At 42.8% G+C, this 14584-nt stretch overlaps 1 protein-coding gene across 1 annotated transcript in view; it reads right to left on the reverse strand.

Annotated features, from left to right (window-relative positions):
* Positions 1-14584, reverse strand: part of CMYA5 (cardiomyopathy associated 5) — a 114478-nt gene that overhangs the window by 61033 nt on the left and 38861 nt on the right. Inside the window, exons 2-3 of the mRNA XM_053587663.1 lie at positions 8604-10955; positions 308-8159 (exon numbers count right to left, since the gene is read on the reverse strand). Of these exons, the coding sequence (XP_053443638.1) occupies positions 308-8159; positions 8604-10955 (10204 nt within the window). The remainder of the gene's footprint in view (positions 1-307; positions 8160-8603; positions 10956-14584) is intronic.

Raw genomic sequence — 14584 nt, forward strand, 5'->3', positions numbered from 1 at the left:
GGGCTCCTGGGAGAGAGGGAAGGAGCAGCCTTCACAGACTGGGAGAGGAGAGAGGGTAGTGCGTCTCCACATTTACCAGGGGAGTGTTAGCCCTTCCCAAGAGCCAGCCATTTTCTCAGGAGGCATTTTCCTGAAAGTTTGTGTGCACATTATATGTGGGGTCACATTATACCCAGCAAAATACAGTAATTATTCTGCTTAAAGATGAATGTATCAAATATTGGTCATTTTTTAAATTGAGAAAATGTGAAAACAAATTAAATACATATGAATTATTAATTACTTGTATGTTTTTAAATCTAATTACCTTTACAGCACTTATAGCTGTGTCAAGTGTTGAAACCTCATGGCTTTTGTGGGTACCAGAAGCCTTGTCCGTAGCCGAAATTGGGCTTTTGCAGGTGTAGCAATATGCGTCAATCTGGGGCTTTTTCAGTTCTGTTTGTGCCTTTTCAGTTACTAAGTCTGATGATAACTGAATTTGTTCTTTCCTCTCTCTGCCCAATTCTTCCTGTTCAACAGACATACTTTGCTCCACCTTGCTGGCAAATTCATTTTCACATCCTTTGATACGTTCAAAGGATTCCTTTCTTTGAGATGATACATCTTCAAGTGAGGATTCTGGATATAGTTCTTCTGGTAAGGTGTCTTGAGTGACCACTTCATAATTTTGGGATTCAGCAAATTCATACTCATCCTGAACAGGGCTACTGCGGAGCCTCTCTTCGCTCGGTTCAAGTGGGACCAGGATTTGGGGTTCTTCTTGTAAGGTTTCTTGAAAATAAGTTGCACCAGACGCGAATTCTTCCTCTGGGTAGGACACCTGTACTGGGACATTCAGATTGAACTCCGGACTTGCATTTTCTGCTTCATTCCCCTGACTACTTGCTTCACCTATGGGCTCTAGAACATGATGGGTGTCTTCAAATGGAACCGCATAACTCATCTTCTGGGTAACCACTGTGACTTCCTCAGTGACAGGAGTTTTCCTCTGCATTGCCACATAATCAAGGGTCTCCACATGGCCTACTGGCTCTTCTTCCTTGTAAACAGCTTTCTGTTCTTCTAGACTCTTCTCCAAAGCAGTTTCTAACCTCCCCCAAATTTCCCCTTCTGCAGCTATTGGTTGGTATGAATCATCCTTACCAACTCTTTCTTCCAGACCTTGCCCTTGGTCCTTTAGAGTTACAGATGTGTCAGAGAGAATGTCATCCTTGAGTATGTACTTCTCAAAATATATTCCTGTTCCATCATCAGTGTCAGAATTTCTTCTTGGAAATGATGCCTCAGAATTCACACCGTCACCTTCAGAAGCTGTCTCCCCTTCCTTCTTTTTCTCTCCAACTGCTTCTTCATACAGATCCTTATAGAAAAATGCAAGTGCTGGTGGCTCTTCCAGAAGTTCCGGATTAACGGCTTTCGGGGTGGGAGGAAATATTTGGGTTCGTGATAAAACTCCTTCTTCTGAATCAAATAAAGGCATCCCAGGTGACTTTGACATCACATCTCTATTACTGCCCTTCGAAGCGTTTCTATCAGCTGATTTTTGGATAACCAAAGGCTTTTGTGTCTCTGGGTAAGATAATTTGCCGTGGTCCTTTTCTGGTCCATAAAAACTTTCATCTAATTTCACCAAATCATATTCATGTTCTAGGGTAGTTTCCTCTGAACTTTCTGGGAAAGGTAGAGTTTCTTCTGTAACTTCCTTTGAGAGTTTCTCTTCAACATTTAATTTCTGTGGAGCTTTCTGTTTTTCTGGGTCCGGGGAGATGTTATAATCAATCAAAGTATATTTTTCAAAATAATCCTCTTCACAGGGAACTGTGGGCTGAATAAAAGCTAAATCACCAGTTTCTGAATCTATGGATATCTCTTCTGTTGTCTTATGAGTTTCCTTTTGTTTATTTTCTTTCAATGATAGAACTTTTTCATCAGAATCTTCTAACTTGCTCTTTATTATTTTTTGGCAAGCAAAAGCCTCATCGTGGGGTAATATGGTTTTAAATGAGGCTTTCTCTTCCAAATACTCTAACTTATCTTGCATTTGTTCACTTTCTTCCTCTTCAGCTGAAAACATAAAAGCAGGTGCATGAATATTCAGTATCTCACAGCCCTCAGAAATGATACTAAAGGCCCTCTTCTGGTCTTCTGAAAGTCCAGCTGGCTTACTAGTCACTGTAAATTCTTCATCTTCTGTATATGTGTCTTCAGGCCCCTTGGACATTTCTTTAGTAGAAACCATCTCAGCACTGACTGCTGACGCATTAGCTATAAACTGAGCATAGTTGCTTCTTGCTGAAGAGAGTGGTTCATTTCCATGGGTATCATCCACAGCCTCCAAATGGGGCTTTGAAACAAGAACAGATGGTTTAGGCATACCAGATTTCTGATCTTTAGATGTCTGGATAGTGTGGACTGTATGCCTCTCTGGAGTCGGTTCCGACCAGGGAATGCCTTGTTTCTTTGCTGTATTAATTTCTGGAGAAGCTCCTGAAGCAAAGGTTTGTGGTTTTACAGATGATGACAAATAAGGTGGCGTTTCAAAGTTCTTTGTTTCATTGAAAGGACAATCTACACTCCTTTCCAATTCTTTAAAAGGAGATCCTTGCTTCCTACTTTCTTTTGTGATCTCCCCCGAAACACCTTTGGATAACTCTGACACTTTGAACTGCCCCTTTTCTTCACTGGGAAGTGGTATATCCCTGCTTGACTCTTCAAACACCAGATGTCCTTCCGGAGATGAAGAGTGGTTATCTATTTCATCACAAGAAAGATCCACTGGAAGGAAAGTCTTGGTTTTCTCCACCCAGACTTTATTTTCTTCTAATGGATGTGGTTGGCTTCCTATTGCCTTTGTTTCTCTGACTTCTGGGGGAGCCTCTGAGAGGATGGTTTCTGACTTTCCAGTAATTGATGTAGCTTTAACTAATGAAAATGGTTGGGTTTCACCCAAAGAATGACCTAAAGAGGTCTCTAGCTCTTTAGGCATAGACTTGGCTACATTCACAGAAGGCTGATGTTCCTGCTGCGCCTCTCCTTCTGAAAACACAGGTGCCTGCTTTTCTTTTTCTTCTTCTTTCTCCTCTTCCGAACTAACAATGATTTGGGATCGTTCCCTGTGGCCTTCATTGCGATGGACTTTCTGCAGCACAGAAGCAGCTTTTGATCCTTCCAATTCAGTAGGTCTAGACCCACGTGTAACTTGGGCCTTTCCTGTCTCATTATTATCTCTCAGCTCTAAGGGGGCCACAGTGTCTTGTTTTTCTGCCAGCACCTTATCTTCTGCCAAGATACCTGATCTGCTTTCCAAGTTATCCTTCCCCTCATTTGGGCTAACAGACCTGAGTTTCATTTCCTCTTCAGAAATTTTCAAGGAAGTAGGTGTTGGCATTTCTTTCTTTAGTCTGTCTTCACCAAGATCAATTAAACTGCCTTTTGATTCTTTTACTGGCAAAATTATTGACTCTGGTGTCTCTGATTCCTTCGTGATAGTTTTATTTGTGAAGCCAGAGGAAGCTGATTCGGGTAGTGGTGGTACCTTATCCACTACATCAAATGAAAGGAGTGATTTTTCTTTGTGACGGCTTTTTGGCTCCTCCTGAAGGATAGAAACATTCCATTTAGATGGAGGAGCGATCGTCGGCTTCTGGACCCTCTTACTTTCCATAGCAGGAAGAGGAACGACATTTTTGGCTTCTTCCACGACCAATTTCTCACCAGTGGGTGAAAAAGATTGAATTCCAAGATGTTCCTCACCATCAGTGGAGGTAACTATTATGTTTGTGTTCATTTCCTCAGGAGAGTCTGGGGTTTCTTTCTTCTCATAGTCTTTAGCAGACAACTTGGAGTCAGATTTTGGCTGTTGTAAAACCTCTGTGTTTGACGAAAATGTGGGTTTTGCTTTGAACTCTTGCCCTTCATCAGATTTAATCTCAGTACCTCTGAATTCAATGGTTGTTTTAAGATTTCCTCCTGGCAATGAATAATCAGCTGGTTTCTCAGTTGCATTAAAATTGGTGGGAATTGTCCCTTCCGGCTCCATCACGGTCACTGCTTTTTCTACAGATGAACTTCGCTGAGTTTCTAAATCTTCTTTTTCAGCAACTTTGTTATCTGGAGTGCTTGATCCAAAAAATAAACTGGACATCCATGATTTGAAAGACGAAATTCCTTTTTTTCCCTTTTCCTCAGGAAGGTCTGGCTTAACCACCTTTGGCTGCTCAGGCAGCTTCTGTGTCCCCTCAGGTGACTCTTGGGGTTGAGGTTCTTGACTTGCAGGGACTGAGGAGAGGGATTTTCTCTGTGGGAGCATTTTCACTTCAGGAGCGGGTTTCTCTCCCTCACTGGCATCATCTGCAACCTTGGACTGAACCGTTTTTGATTCTTCTAGTGGCTTCTCTCCAGGTAAAGGGGGTGTGCCCCGGTGTGCTGCTACTTCTTTGCCCAGTGAAGGTTCCTCAGCTTCTGCCAGGAAATGGGCTGTTGTGACAGGAGAGGGGATGGTTTCTGACTTCCCCTGCTCTACTGATGGGCCAGACACTGATGTTTGGAGGACTCTTTCAGGAGGTAGTTTGATTTCTTCCTGGCTACTGTCTTTGCGAGGCCTGGATAACTCTGTGTTTGATTTCTCTGATATCAAATTTTCACTCCCCATGAAAGAATCAATCTCCTCCCCCTCTGCTGTGTTTCTTTCTTCATTTCTAGCTACTACTAAAGATTGTGGTTCTTGGGCCAGCTTTACTTCTTCGAAAGGGTAATTTTTACTTAATAAGGTCTCTTCATCACCACTGGAAATATCAAGAGTAGATACTGGTTCTTGTAATGACAGATAAGTTTCCTCAGCAGAATGTGGTGGCACCTGCTTTCTGCCTTCACGAGTATGGTCCTTATCTGACAGAGCAGCCTTCAGCTGCCCGCTCATCGGATCATTGCTGTCAGAGGAACCCAGCCGCACAGATGCTGGTATTCTTTCTTCCTGTTGGCTGGCCAAGTTGTCTGGCTTCTCCAACATCGTTTTTTCATCCTTTAGAGAAATAAAAGACTCCTTCATATTCGTCTCCTTAAAATCTGCAGGCTTGGTTGTCATTAATAATTTCGGTCGTTCCAAAGGCAAATTCTCCTTTGTAACCAAGAACTGTTGAATACCCAGATCTTGCTTATCTGTGGAAGAGGTGCTTATGTCAGGTAATTTAATAGCTTTATCTGAATGAAGTGCTTTTTCAGTCTTCTGTCCCACAAGGTCAGGAGAAGTGATCTTTGATGGTTCTGTTACACTCTGGATTACACAGGCTGATTTTGGGTGGCCTGTGTCTTCATTTAGTTTGGTTACGATATGGTCCATCATTTGTGCTTTCAGGTTTCCTATTGGTGGTAATGAGCCTATTTCTTGACGTTCCTCCTTTTTAAAGTCAGCTGAATGGTTCAACTGTTCTGATAATCCTTTTAATGAGAAAAGAGATGGCTGAAGTTCTTCTGGGTTATCTCCTTTTGACCTTAAGCTGACTACTTCAGGAGAGAAAGGTTTCATTTCTTCATTCTGAGCTTCCTCCCCGAGGCATGACGAAACCTCTGAAATTGCAGGCACCGTAGCAGATGCTTGAAGCTCCTTGTTTTCTTCTTTTCCTTTTCTACTCGTAAGCTCCACTAGGTCCTTTACTGAACCAGAATCCCCTGTTTCAATTATGGGAGATGTTACTTGTTTTTTATCTATGGATCCACTTTGTCTACCTAAAACATGAGTGATTTCTGATTCAGCACTTGGTAATTCTGATGGTTGGCATAGCTTATCTTTCTTCTCAGGCTCCAGCGAGAGTTCTGCCAGGCCAACATCTTGTTTTTCTGACAAGAAATCTCCCTGAGCTGTAGGAGATGGCTCCATCGTCTGTTTGCTCTTATCATCACCAAGGGTCGGTAATGTTGGGGCTAAATCTTCTGACACTAAATTTTCCAACTCAGAAGAGCTGGCTATTTCTTCATTTTTGCCTTTTTGGAATATATGTTGGGGTGGCGGTGACACACTTTGTGATGAAAGAAGTTCAGTTTCTTCTTTCTTTAACTTGCTGCCTAGGTTGTGCGAGAATACATGTTCCAGCTCTGACACCTCTGAGTTCTTTTCCTGTGATAAAACCAAACATTCCGAGTCAAGGACTGCAGAACGTGAGAGCCCTTGTTTGTCTTCTACCGTTGCTTCCTCAGATGCATCTGAGTGCTGAGCAGATGGTGTTTTGGTTATTGGCTCAGGTTTAATTTCTTCAGTTTCTACCTTTGACAAAACAGAACGCTCTGATATAGAGGAGACACTCAGAGGTGAAGCAACTTTCACCTCCTTCTCTGCTTCTAGCCAAGCTAAAACTTTGGATGAAGACGTTTCAATGGGAGAAGCATCTTTAATTCCTGCCTTTTCTTTTTCTTGAAGAACTGAATGTTCATCTACAGATGTTACCAGTGGTAGCAAACCACTTCCTAATTCACCCTTTCCTTCTTTTGTTAAGACTGGATGTTCTACAGGGGTGGTGAAGGACACAGCTGTTGGGATTTCTTCTGTCACCAATTCAGGTAAGTTTGAATCCAGCTTAGTTTCAGATGTGGTTGTTGAGGAACTGGGTTTAGTTTCTTTGTTTACTTCCGACAAAGATAAAGATGCCGGCTCAGGTGGGCCATGTTCAGCTTCCTTCCCCACTCCCAAGGAAGCCGGATAAAGCGCCATAGATGTACTCATTACTTTAGAATCACATTTCACTTCCGTTTTCACTACTGATAAAACCTCAGGTGCAGATAAAAATGTTTCCTTTAGAGGTGAATATGTTTTTATTACTTCAGGCTCGTTCTTGGACAAGACTCTCTGTTCTTGTTCAGAAGTCACATTTGGAGCTAAATTGGGTTTGACATCCTTCTTTGGCTCATCTTCCAATTCAGGCAAAACTGAATATTTCATCTCAGACCCTGGAACATTTGGAGGCTGAGGCTCCATTTTTTGATCCTGTGATACATGTGGTGTAGCTTCTTGAGAATCGGGCACAATTTCTTCCTTCCTGACTTTTGACAAAGCCATCTGTTCCTCTGCAGCTTTTAGAGCAAGTGATGAGTTAGGTTCCTGTTCTTTCTTAATCGCATAGACTGAATCAGGTGAAACTGAACACTGACTTGCAGCCAAAACAGGTTTGGTTTCTTCCTTTACCATGGATGACGGTGCAAGTAAAGAGGCAGGTGTTGCAGCCACTGATGGACTAGGCCTAGTTTCTCCCTTCTCCAATTCACTGTTTGAACATGGTGGAATCAAGTCTTTAGACTCAGGCTCCAAAGATGCTTGAGTTTTGTTTTTGTGCGCTGAAATGAGATATTCAGATACAGATATTGAGGTTGTTTGAATATCTGGCTTAACTTCTGGTTTTTCTGGTTTATTTCTTGAAGGTGGCAGACTCAAGTCTTCTAGCATAGATGTCAAAGGAAAGGGTTCAGCTTTTTGCTCCTGTGATGAGCTGAAATGCTCAGGTACAGGTGTAGAAGCTGTTGATCCAATTTCTTCCTCATCTGTTTCTGAAAAGCAGGAATATTCTGAAGCAGGTATTGCAGTTAATAGTGAATCAGGCTCAATTTCATTTTTCTCTGTTGCTGGGACTCTAAATGGTGAGATTGAAATTTGTGATACTGAGTCTGGAGAAAAACGTCCAGCTTCTTCAGTATCTTCATCTGATAAGATAGTGTGGTCAGATGGTGATGTTAAACATATTGGAGAATCGCACCCAAATTCTCTTTTCTCTGCTTCCTGAGTTGCATAGGGAGGAAATGAGAATTCTGACACAAAGGCTGAATCTGGAGAAAAAGGTCCTATGTCTTCTTGATCTGCTTCTGATAAATTATTGGGTGAGGAGGCACTTTTTAAATTTAGAGGGAGATCGTGGACAATTTTTTCTTCCTGTGGTTCCAGTGTTGCATATAGGGGTACTGAAAATTCAGAAGCAGACGTGGAAGAGGGTGTGTACCACTCCATTTCCACTGCCTCTCCTTCTGATAGCACCACATGTTCAGCTGGGGTGGCTGAAAGCGGTGGGGGCTGGCATTCTGAAGTCATCTCAGTTGTTTTCTTCAGCAATGCTTCTGTTGCATGTGATGGGACTGAATGTTCAGAAGCAGATGTGGAATCTGGTGTGTAACGCCCGCTTTCTGAGGCCTCGTCTCCTGAGGGGACCACGTACTCTGGGGTAACTGAAGAAAACGGTGGAGACTGGCACTCTGAAGTCTTTTCAGATGTGGATGGTGAGAGAGAGCGTTCAGATTGAGAGCCCACAGCTGGAGACTGTGATCCAATGTCTTCCTTCTCTTCCTCTGACAGTACCATGGGCTCAGAATCACCTTTTGGTTTTAGTGGGGTCTTATGGTCAATGGTTTCCTTCAGCGACTCTTCTGTTGCATGTGATGGGACTGAATGTTCAGAAGCAGATGTGGAATCTGGTGTGTAACGCCCGCTTTCTGAGGCCTCATCTCCTGAGAGGACCACGTACTCCGGGGTAACTGATGAAAACAGTGGAGACTGGCACTCTGAAGTCTTTTCAGATGTGGATGGTGAGAGAGAGCGTTCAGACTGAGAGCCCACAGCTGGAGACTGTGATCCAATGTCTTCCTTCTCTTCCTCTGACAGTACCATGGGCTCAGAATCACCTTTTGGTTTTAGTGGGGTCTTATGGTCAATGGTTTCCTTCAGCGACTCTTCTGTTGCATGTGATGGGACTGAATGTTCAGAAGCAGATGTGGAATCTGGTGTGTAACGCCCGCTTTCTGAGGCCTCATCTCCTGAGAGGACCACGTACTCCGGGGTAACTGATGAAAACAGTGGAGACTGGCACTCTGAAGTCTTTTCAGATGTGGATGGTGAGAGAGAGCGTTCAGACTGAGAGCCCACAGCTGGAGACTGTGATCCAATGTCTTCCTTCTCTTCCTCTGACAGTACCATGGGCTCAGAATCACCTTTTGGTTTTAGTGGGGTCTTATGGTCAATGGTTTCCTTCAGCGACTCTTCTGTTGCATGTGATGGGACTGAATGTTCAGAAGCAGATGTGGAATCTGGTGTGTAACGCCCGCTTTCTGAGGCCTCATCTCCTGAGGGGACCACGTACTCTGGGGTAACTGATGAAAACAGTGGAGACTGGCACTCTGAAGTCTTGTCAGTTGTGGCTGGTAACAGAGAGGGCTCAAATGCAGAGAGCACAGCCGGGGAATGGGGCTTAAATTCCTCTTTCTCTTCTTCTGACAAAACTATATGTTCAGTCATGGTTTTTACTTTCGGTGGAGAAACTGGCTCAGTTTCTTGCTCTTCTAGCTCATAGTTCAACCCTGGTGGTACTGAACACTCTGACACAAAAGCAGAATCAGGGGAAACAGATTCATTTCCTTCTCTCTCCTCCTCAGATGAAGGGACACGTGAAGGTGTGGATGTTGTCAGTAGTGGGAGGACAGATTCCTCTTCTTTGGGCGCCACTTCAGAGGACAAACTCGGTAGGAAGGGCTTCTCAGAAACTAACGGACTTCCTGGGTCTTCAAGTTCTATGATCTCTTCTGCTAAATCAGAATCTGCAGGTTCAGCAGCTACGGGGAGGGAAGTTTCCCCTTCTCTCTCTGGTTCTTCTGACACTAGATGTTCAGGAGGCTCAGAAGGAAGCCTTTCTTCCTTCCCTCTTTTGACACTAGGATGAGGAGGCAGCAGCTGTTCAGAGACTGGTTCTGCTCTTTCTAGTGAAGGCAGGTCCAGCTGTTCTTTGTCTGGGCCAAAAACTTCCGGAGTTGATGCTGCCAGATCTGGTGAACCTGTCTCCAGAAAATCCTGCTCTGCCTCAGGTGACGTGGACCGGTGGGCGGAACACATGTCTTCCTGCTTTACCTCATCAACTAAAGAGCTGTTCTCTGGAGTGGTGGCTCCTTGTGAGGTGGCCTCAGACTCCTCCTTTGCTGTTTTCAGGAATGCACTTTCAGGTGCAGCGGGTGACAGAGAGGAAGGCTCCATTTCATGGGTTTTTGCTTCACTCTCTGACCGTGGACGCCTGAGCTGTGGTTCTTGTTCTTCCGTGTCACTACTTGAATAAGAGGAAACTGTGCGCTCTGATGCAGATGTGGCATTTAGGGGGAAATCATCAGTTTTCTTCTGATTTTCATGACTGAATAATGAGGACAGGGACTTTGATCCTTTGGAGAGTGCCTCTCTCCAGGGTGGAACAAGCTCTTTTACTTTTTCTTCTTCTATGCTTTGGGCTACTAATTTGCCTGTTTTAGAAACTGTCTTAGAATCATAATTGCTCAAATCTGGCTCTAAACTAATAGATGCTTCTTTCCCTTTCCTATAATGTATTTCTTTAATTACGTAACCCTTTGGCAATGTTCCATAAAACTGTAGCGGAACTAGTTCTTCTTTCACCAAATTAAACATCTTAATTTTATACTGTACTGTCCCTATGTAGACTGGCCTTAACACCAATGGCTTGTGTTCTTTGTATATTGCCCCAGTAATAGGGGGTGTATTTGAAGTGGTCTTCTTTTTTCTTGTTTTATCATACATGCCAGTGTATGACTTCTCTTTCTCAATGTTTAGTGCCTGGCTTTCTGAAATTAAAGGATTGTCTTTTTTGTTTGCTGGAGCATCTTGAGATTCAAAAGAATTTCTTTTTTTGTTGCCTTTCCGACGTAATGATGGTGAGCCATGCTTTGCCTTATGAGTTCTTTTCTGTACCTTTTTAACTTGATCCACAATGAAGGACACATTTCCTGGAGGAGAACTCACAGTCGACCCTTCTCGACTACACACACCAGAAGTCTGACTTTCTTCTGAGGCCCAGGGAGTAGATCTATTTGAATTCGTCTCCCAGGTTATTCCACTATCTTCCCGTTGAACTGTCACCATGGAAAAGGAGGGGTCAGAAATGATACACTCCTGCGTGGTCTTGCCCTCTTCATCCTGATCTGATAACCTAGAGTAAATAATAATATTAATAATTATATATTATAATAATAGCATAATATTATTAATTATTATAATAAGTAAATAAGTTTTTACCAGGTAAAAGATTAATGTGAAATTAAAACATAGACATAAAGGCCAGGCACAGTAGCTCACGCCTGTATTCCTAGCACTCTGGGAAGTGGGTGGATCGCTTGAGCTTAAGAGTTTGAAACCAGCCTGAGCAAGAGCAAGACCCTGTCTCTAAAATTAGCCAGGTGTTGTGGTAGGCACCTGTAGTCCCAGCTACTCAGGAGGCTGAGGCAAGAGGATCACTTGAGCCCAAGAGTTTGAGGTTGCTGTGAGTTATGATGTCATAGCACTCTACCGAGGGTAACAAAGTAAAACTCTTATCTCGAAAAAAAAAATTAAAACATAGGCATAGACCTCTTTGCCTACTTGCCCTGGCAACGGAGGCCTTGTTCTCTGTCTATGGCAAATATATTGTGCTTTGTAAGCTTTCTTACTCTGTAAGCCTATCTTTCTCTTTTAGGGATGCCCAACAACACCAACAAAAATGAATAAATTAGTTAAAATTTGAATTTAAAAAAGCTTATCTTTCTCTTCCTCAATAAACTTTGTTTCATGCTTGCCTTAAATAAAAAATAAAATAAAATATACACATCAGGCCGGGCGCAATGGCTCACGCCTGTAATTCTAGCACTGTGGGAAGCCAAGGCGGGTGGATTGCCTGTGCTCAGGAGTTCCAGAGCAGCCTGAGCCAGAGGGAGATCTCATCTCAAAAAATAGTCATCCATGAAGGTTATGTTAACTAGTTTGATGAAAATATTTCAAATTGTATATAAAACTAGCATATTGTACCCCATGATTGCATTAATGTACACAGCTAAGATTTAATAAAAATAAAAATAAAAATAGTTGGATGTATGATAGGTGCCTATAGTCCCAACTACTCAGGAGGCTGAGGCAAGAGAATTGCTGGAGCCCAAGATTTCGAGGTTGCTGTGAGCTGTGATGCCACAGCAGTCTACTGAGGGTGACAAGTGAGACTCTGTCTCAAAATATTACATGTATATATAGACATCAATATTTCTATCCACATTAAGAAGAGGAATATATAGCAAATAAAGTTTAAAAACTGGAGGATACCAAATACAGTGACACATCCCACTGGAATGACGCGATATCCCACAAACTCAAAAGCACTAAAGTTAAGTTCATCACTTTCCCTCCTCAAGCTTGCCTCCCTGATCCCCTCAGGCTTAGAGTCACTCATGCTCCCTGTAGTCACCAGGATCTTCGTGATGTCCCTTGCATCTGTGCTCTCTCTGTTCCCACTGCTACCGCCTCACCTGGCTTATCATCATCACTTTCCTCCTAGACCACTGCCATTAGCCTCCTGCCTGGCCAGCTGCCATCACCATCACCTCTTGCCTTTCCCCACACTCAACCCATCCTGCTCGCCTTCCCAGGCTAGCTTTACTAAACATTTCAACGTGCCACTTCCTGCTTTAAAATCTCAGTAAATTCCTCATACCTATGGTGGGGGGGGTCAAAAGCCTCAGCTCTCTGATCCTATCTGACCTTATTTCCAAGTATCTCCCTCCACCCTATCCCTACATGGTAAATTTCTCCTTTAATTACATAATCGGTGGTCCAGTAAATTGCATCATGAGAACTCTGACTCATGATAAAGGAGGAAAAGGTTGTTGAACATACAGAGATTCATAGAAAATGTCAGCCTACTGTGCTTCATTTTCCTCATCTACAAAACAGGAATAATAATAGAAACTATGTCATGGGACTGCTGTGAGAATGAAAGTAATTAATTCATATGACATGCCCAGGGAAAGTGCCTGGCAGGTAGTTATTCGTTATCAGGCCTTCCATGCAGTCCGTGGGCTGGAGATTGAAGGAGCCTGGCCGTGGTCATTTTCAGTTGCTAAAGGTGTTGGAAAGGCTGCCTCCTTCAACTGCTCTCTGAGACGGCTGGCTTTGGCAGCCCTTCACTTGCCATTGGGCCCTGTCTTACACTCACAGTGCTCTTCTCTGGAATTTTCTTCTACCTCCTCCGCACCTGTATTTATGCCGTGCCTACATTTAGAATGCTTACCCACCCCCATCATGCTCCCCTCTTCTGCACATTCAAATTCTAAAGCTTAGTTAATCGCATCCCCTTCCCATTCCTGATCCATTCAGCAGTCAAGTGTGCCAGCACTTCATAAACATGAAGTTCAAGATTACAACTCCAAGGGCTATTTCCTCTGAGAATACGGTTACAATCTGAGATAAACCCAAACTATTGACTGGCGTATAACCTTCTGACAACAATAAAAATAAAAAACTCTCTACATTAAAACCACTAAGTGTGAGTATTAAATTAAGGCACTTTAAAAAAATACTGAGTATTTAGGTGCCTTACTGATTTTTTCTTTTTTTTTAATCAGTCACTGCTTAAAGCAGTAGTTCTTAACGCTGGAACACTTAAAATCATCTGTGGGAGTTTTCCAAAAATATTGATACTACTCCTATCCTGCTCCACATGGATTCAGCTTCAATTGTACCAGGGTAGCCTCTGGGCATTGCTGTTTCCATGTTTTAAGAGCTGCAGCATGACGCCAATATGTATCCAGAGTTGAAATCACTGGTTTTTTACACAATCCTAGGTCTGAAATTTAAACAGCACATGCTGTTTTTACTTATGGGCCTTCTTGGTTTACAAGGTTGTAAGTCCTTGTGGTTACATTCTGTTTCCCTTTGCTAAACTTCAGAGTTTACCCAGAGGCGTTACGATGTCCTGAGATCCTGGTGTCCTTACTTCTCAGCACAGCCAGGGGGAGCCGGGGGCAGCCAGAGACCCTGGGCCATCAGCCTGCAACAGCCAGCAACCTCATCCATTCATCCCACTATGGAGAATGTCCTGGGTGAAAAGGTCCGGGAAGCAGTGGGAAAAAGTAGTTTGCCTATTTCCCCAGCAACTCTGCTCTCACTGACTTGCTTTGGTATTAAACTACTGAACTTAATTCTGAATGAATACTCTGCCTCGGTCCTGAATTCAAGCTTATTTTAAACTGTTTTGTCAGGCTCTTTTATATATTTAATTAAAGTTATTCCACAGAATTTTCAACCCATACAACTTCTCTCTTCCATGTCACTTAACAGGTACAGGATGAAATTAAATACTGCGGTTATGACATGCATCGGGGAAGTCAGCACTTTGAATGCTCATGACTGTAGTGGCATTATAAAATTCGATTACAAATTCAATTTAGAGTTAATTATTGATTGTAAATTCAATGTACCCAAGCAGAGAAGTTTTCACGACTGGCTGGAATGAGGTCATGAGTGCTGAGGAGAGTGCTGAGACGGCAGTCATAGAAGGTAGGGCCCTACTCCTTCACGCACTCATTTCTTCATTTAATAAACTTCTACTGGATAGTTTGTATCCCAAGTCTCTAAACTGTAAGACAGAACATTCTTCTAGAAAATTCTATGAGATGAAAACATTCTTCTAAGAAATTCAAGATCTAATAGGGAGACAGAACTAAACAGTTTTAATACAGTGTAAAAAGTGCTATTATGGAAGATGGGTCAGATACCACAAGATAAAGAACAGAAGACTTCACAGAGGAAAGATAT

Source organism: Nycticebus coucang, chromosome 1 (genome assembly GCF_027406575.1).
Source record: "Nycticebus coucang isolate mNycCou1 chromosome 1, mNycCou1.pri, whole genome shotgun sequence".
NCBI lineage: Eukaryota > Metazoa > Chordata > Mammalia > Primates > Lorisidae > Nycticebus > Nycticebus coucang.